The sequence below is a fragment of the Lissotriton vulgaris genome, chromosome 2_1, assembly GCF_964263255.1.
Source record: "Lissotriton vulgaris chromosome 2_1, aLisVul1.2, whole genome shotgun sequence".
Classification (NCBI taxonomy): Eukaryota; Metazoa; Chordata; class Amphibia; order Caudata; family Salamandridae; genus Lissotriton; species Lissotriton vulgaris.
Genome location: NC_141687.1, coordinates 2,036,483,276 through 2,036,489,275, shown reverse-complemented (window position 1 = coordinate 2,036,489,275; position 6,000 = coordinate 2,036,483,276). Strand labels below are relative to the sequence as shown.

The following is a 6,000-nucleotide window of genomic DNA, read 5'->3' as shown; positions in this document are numbered from 1 at the left end:
TAAACGTGGTCGTTGCTTAGTGTTAACTCGTCTTAGGCGAATTTTAAAATGCTAAGTTAGTTCACGGGGACTGTGAAATAACCCCTAAAAATGCATGTTATGTTGACGCAAACAGACCCTATCTTGGCAGTATCTGCTCAAATGTTTCGAAGGGCGTTACTTTTCAAAGCATCACAAGACAACGGCATACAGGGGTGTGAGCGGCCCATAAGTGGACTGTGGTGGTGCGTCAGCGGGCACTACTTTATGGACGTCACGTATCCTAACCCGCGGCTCCTCACTATACCGAGGGAGGTCCCAGGACTTTAGAATCGTAATTCTTTCCATAAATCAACACGCAAGAGGGGTTTTCTCTCTCTCCTCCTGTTCCTCTCTCAGTAGGACTGCCATCTGTGCGGAGAGCTGTTGTTGTCCCCACTTGGAAGTAATTAGAGCGAGCCACTCAGCAGCACAGGAAGAATAAAATGCTGCTGCTGGTGTCCTGCGGTCATCAGAGGGAGCTACGAGCGTGCTTCTGCTGGAATCTTCCCGAGTTGAGAAATAGTTCGTAGCTCGCTGGAGCGGCTTCATCTCGTGTTGCAGAGACAGCGCAGTCATGGCACCCTCGCATGTGCAGCTGTTATCAAGGGGGGCGAGGAGCGAGCCAACGGAGCAGTGAGGAGCGCCGCACACTTTTGGGAAGTCTGCTGCTCCCTTCTGGTTTTTGAGTTTGCTACAAAAGCGACGCGAGGTAGCAGCCCCCGGTAGACCCCGCTGAACTCCATGCAAAGCGTGAGCTCCGGCGGGGAGCGGGTCCTGACAGCGGAGCGGGAACATGAGCGGCCTCTCCAGCGGAGGCATGGTGGCGCGCAGAGGTAAGTGTGCAGGTGAGCGTCGCTGCGCACCCAAGCGCCCAGACAGCTTCAGATTGTAACGTGCCGAATAGCTTCATGTATACCATGCAGTGCTGTAGACGGTCTACATCGCGGTTTGTGCAGTGCTGTAGCCTGTCCCGGTCTGTGCAGTTATGTAGATGGTATATGTCTCGGTCCGTGCAGTGCTGTAGACGGTCTATGTCCCCGGTCCGTGCAGTTCTGTAGACTGTGTATGCCCCGGTCCGTGCAGTTCTGTAGACTGTGTATGCCCCGGCCCGTGCAGTGCTGTAGCCTGTCCCGGTCTGTGCAGTTCTGTAGATGGTATATGTCCCGGTCCGTGCAGTGCTTGTGAGGGTTCGAGCAGTGCTGTAGATGTTCCCTGTCCTGGCCCGTGCAGTGCTGTAGATGGTCTATGCCCCGGTCTGTGCAGTGCTTTAGATGCTCCCGGTCCTGGACCGTGAATTGCAGTAGATGGTGTATGCCCCGGTCTGTGTCGTGCTGTAGATGGTCCATGCCCCGGTCCGTGCAGTGCTGTTGACGGTTTATGCCCCGTCCATGCAGTGCTATAGACGGTCTATACCCCGGTCCGTACGGTGCTCTAGATGGCCTATGCCCTGGTCCGTGCAGTGCTATAGACGGTCTATGCTCCGGCCCGTGCTGTGCTGGTCTATGCCCGGGTCCGTGCAGTGCTATAGACGGACTATGCCCCGGTCCGTGCTGTGCTGGTCTATGCCCCGGTCCGTGCAGTGCTGTAGATGGTCTATGTCTCGGTCCGTGCAGTGCTGTAGACGGTTTATGCCCCGGTCCGTGCAGTGCTATAGACGGACTATGCCCCGGTCCGTGCTGTGCTGGTCTATGCCCCGGTCCGCGCAGTGCTGTAGATGGTCTATGTCCCGGTCCGTGAAGTGCTGTAGATGGTCTATGGCCCGGTCCGTGCAGTGAGTGCTGTAGACGGTTTATGCCCCGGTCCATGCAGTGCTATAGACGGTCTATACCCCGGTCTGTACGGTGCTCTAGATGGCCCATGCCCCGGTCCGTGCTGTGCTGGTCTATGGCCCGGTCCGTGAAGTGCTGTAGATGGTGCCATGGCCCGGTCCGTGCAGCGCTGTAGTGACTATTGCCGGGTCCGTGCATGCCTAACCTAATCACAGAGTTGAATACAGAGGTAGGACGTGTAGTGAATGTGGCGTGCGCGTACGTCAGCCCAGCTAGGGATGCCCTCCTGTTACCCCAGAATGTTTCAGCCTCACTACAGTTGTCTTCTCTCTCGCAGCTCTCTCCCTCCCAGTGCTGGCAGTGGACTCGAGCAGCACGAAAGGTCACGACCACCAGGAGTTCTCTAACTTGGCTTTCTAGAGGATACCGTCCACAAACGGGCTCCCGAGAGCAGGGACACCAGAAGAACGAGGAGCCACACTCCAGGAGGCGTGCGTCCTCCCATCTAGACCACTTTACTATCCGCTGGGCAGGAAGGACGCGGGCGGCGTGCCTCGCAGCAGCAATCCATTGAGATCTGAGTTTCATTATGTTGTTCAGGAAAACCCAGAGCACTGCACTATAATGCGCAAATGGATACTAACTTGGATCCTGCCAACGCTGCTCTACAGACCGTGCTTCCACATTATCTTCTTGCTGGGCTCCATGTCCTGGGCTTGCAATGACATGACTCCCGAACAAATGGCGGCAAATGTGAACTGCTCCAGCCCGGAGCGCCACACCAGGAGTTATACCCACCTGGAGGGAGGGGATGTGCGAAAAAGAAAACTCTTCTGTAGAACACAGTGGTATCTGAGGATTGACAAAGACGGCAATGTGACCGGGACAACGGAGCCAAACAACATCTACAGTAAGTGAACCGCATCAATCTCTCTCTCTCTTGATATGTCAGGTCTTAAAGGTGTTTGAAACAGGTCGGTGACCACTTTCTTTAGTTTGCTAGGATAATAAAAGATTTCCCTAGCCAATTGCGCACTTTAGGAAGACAACTTGCAACGAGTAAGCACCAAGCACACCTAGAGGTACCTCCTGTGAGGTAGGCAGCGCCTTCTGCAAGATGACCCCTTGCTGTGTGTGCAATATGTTTCCTTTGCCAACACAAGGACAGGTCTGGTGTATGTTGCAGCAAAACATTTGGAGTTCATTTAAAGAGTATCCCATTAAATCATATAGTGCTGGCATGCTGTGGTTCTGCTAATGTATTAGTTACAGATGGAATCGGAATTGCCTAGTTTTACAGTCCGATTGTATGTTTCAACAGTTAAACAGACATGGGGGCAATAACAAACTTGTTGCCAGTGAACGTCTATATTGCGCACTTGCATACAATTGTTATTTCACGTTTATTTTCACTTCTTGGCAAGTATCGAAGTAAACGAGGCCAGAAGAATCCACCTAAAAAGAAGTTAAGTAAATGGCCAAATCCCATTTGGCGGGTTTTTAAATACTTCTTCAGTGGGCAGAACGAGTATAGAACGTCTCTTGGTAGGCGTGCAGTGAAGTAAATATATTTTGCATCCTTTGCAGCATATTCATTTGAGTTGAGCTCGATAAAGGTCCGTTGAAAATAATTCTCACATTTTGAAAACATACCCTAAACACCTAAAATATTTAATTCCATGCAAAATGCTCAAATTCGTCCTCCGTATCAGAGCTGAGTGGGACAATTGTAAATAATGACATGAAAAAATAAAAAATATATGTTTTGAAAATAAGCTTTTGCGATGACATCGGTTTGCAAAATGTATTACAAAAAAGCTTACGACAGTCTGGCTGTAGCCTTTACTCTCAGAGTCATCGCTTGTAAAATATTGCAGAATTCATACCATGCTTAGATGTCGCAGTAATACTAGTAAGTTTCTCTCTTGCAGCATTCAGAAAGCTAAGGACTTTTTTGACACAAATTGGCATATGCCACCTTTATTTTCACTAACCATTCCTATATATGAATATGTTGCCTGGAGTTAAATTGATCTACATATTTTACCTGCGTGTGTACCACCGTAAGGGAAATCACCCAAATATACCATCAGATTTAAACGTTGGATCATTTTGAAAGCAACATTGTGTTCCAGTCCTTCCTTCAAAATGGGGCTTTGGCTGCTTTACACATAAGAACGTGTTACCTTCATTGTGTGAGGTATCCTAAACTGTCACCCTTCCCCTTGTGATTGTTAGAGACCGATTCCACCCCAGACCAGACGTCGCTTTTGACACATGAATTGATATTTGATACAGTAGCTGACATTTACTTGCCACGCCTAGTGCTGTCAGTCCTGGGTAGGAAACGTTCCCATGGTACATAAAAGAGAACACATCGGATTTTTCAGAAGTTTATAGAGAATCCGCAAGGAGCGGGACAGCAGTCAGAGACAGACTGCAAGGCAAGAGCATAAACAACGATGAGCCTTGACAATGGGGGCGTCTCTGAGCCGCGCAAGACTTCCTCGAAACAGAACCTTACCTCACACCACACACATCGTTTGCAAGAAAATAGGTTCATTAAGAAGAGATTATCTGGAGATATTTATAATAATCTAAAATTAAAGTAGCTGATTCACGGAGCACACTTTTATAAATAGAGGCGATGCGAGTGGGGCTGGAATAGGATGTCTGTCACTTTATTTATGCAAGTCTAAATTTGTGTTAGCACTTTATGTTCACATCCCTGAAGACAGGCGTGCAGCCACTTCTGGTTGGGAAGGGATGACAGTAAAACGTATGCATCCTTATCTATTGACAGTGCATTTTTCGCCCAGAAGAAAGAAGAAGAAAACTAGCAGAAGCGTTGAAATTGAAGCAACTTTGCACATTCTTTCAGTCTTGCTAAACCTCAAATTGCGTTTTGTTGACGGGAAGGACTTAGGGGGGGAGGGACTACGACGCTATAACACCCAGACATTAGAACGTGCATAGAGAGTCACATGAGCCGCATTCGCACCCTATGCTGCCTACACCTGCCCCAGCCTGCCTCTTCAGTCTGTACTTCTTGAGGGAGAGCTGTTTGCCCTCGAAGTAGTTACCAGTCCACTGGGAATTGGCCAAAGGCTCTATTCCAAATGACTCAACTCTCCCAAATATGGCATCTAGAAATGCCACTGAATTTACAAAAGTACCTTAGGTGTTGTCAACGTTTTAAAAGGTTTTGGTAAAACCAGACCCAACCTGTGAAAGTGAAACGCCTGCTTGAATTACTAGCCCCCCCCCGCACCCCCCCCCCTCCCCCTTCCATCCAGATGAACTTGCACTTCAACGCTAAACAGATATGCTCCTGGGCTCCCTCTGACAGTCTTAACTTGCTACCATGGCGAACTCTTAGAAACTATCCGGGACCTTTGTTGACAGGGGTGCCTCACCCATGAATATAAAAGTTACAGGTTTGATCGTCCACTTTTAAATGAGTGTAAAGGATGATATGTAGCTGCTTCTTTATACTGCTCAAAAGGTATTTGTAAGATACGTAGCGTTGAAAAGCGAATACATAACAGATTCATTATCAAAATGGAATTTTAAGAATAACATTTATTTGACGAATAACACATTATTGGGCATTGTCAAAAAATGTGCCACACAAAACTTCTGATTTTGAAACATTCTTGAATACAGACATTACTCAAATGAAAGGCAATTTATTTGTACCCTTATCAAATACTTAAACATTCTCAGTGAACAATGCAGCAGATGCTTTAGTGCATAGTCATCACATGTTAATAGAACAGAACTTTCCAAGACAGACTGGACTTGTAGTGCACCAGGTTTGTCATGAATCCATATTGATAGCTAGCAACTGAAGAAGCTTTTACCAAGCTGTGCTGCCTGCTGTGTAAAAATGCGAAAGAAAAGGAGCTCCAAACAGGTAGAGCTCAATAAAGGCACCCACCTCTCCAGAGACTAATAGCTGACTTCAGAGGCGGTAGGCAGATGTTTTATTACCAGCTCCAAGCTTGGCTAAATTGTGTGCTCCTTAGCATGTCAACAAATAACCACAACTCAGTTTAGTCTGAGTACTGTCTCCCTACCTTGACAGTAGGTTTCCATCCCTCAGTGTCTTCTGTTTTGGAAACACTTCATTCTGTTATCCAGTGCTGCAGATATGTTAAATAGCAAACCTAATTCTATCAATAAATGTGAGTGCTAATGCACCACGTTC

General features: G+C 47.8%; 1 protein-coding gene across 1 annotated transcript in view; it reads left to right on the top strand.

Moving 5' to 3' along the window:
• Positions 1-376: 376 nt before the first annotated feature.
• Positions 377-6,000, top strand: part of FGF7 (fibroblast growth factor 7) — a 285,430-nt gene continuing 279,806 nt past the window's right edge. Inside the window, exons 1-2 of the mRNA XM_086958265.1 lie at positions 377-854; positions 2,128-2,700. Coding sequence (XP_086814391.1) covers positions 2,415-2,700 — 286 coding nt within the window. The 5' untranslated portion in view covers positions 377-854; positions 2,128-2,414. The remainder of the gene's footprint in view (positions 855-2,127; positions 2,701-6,000) is intronic.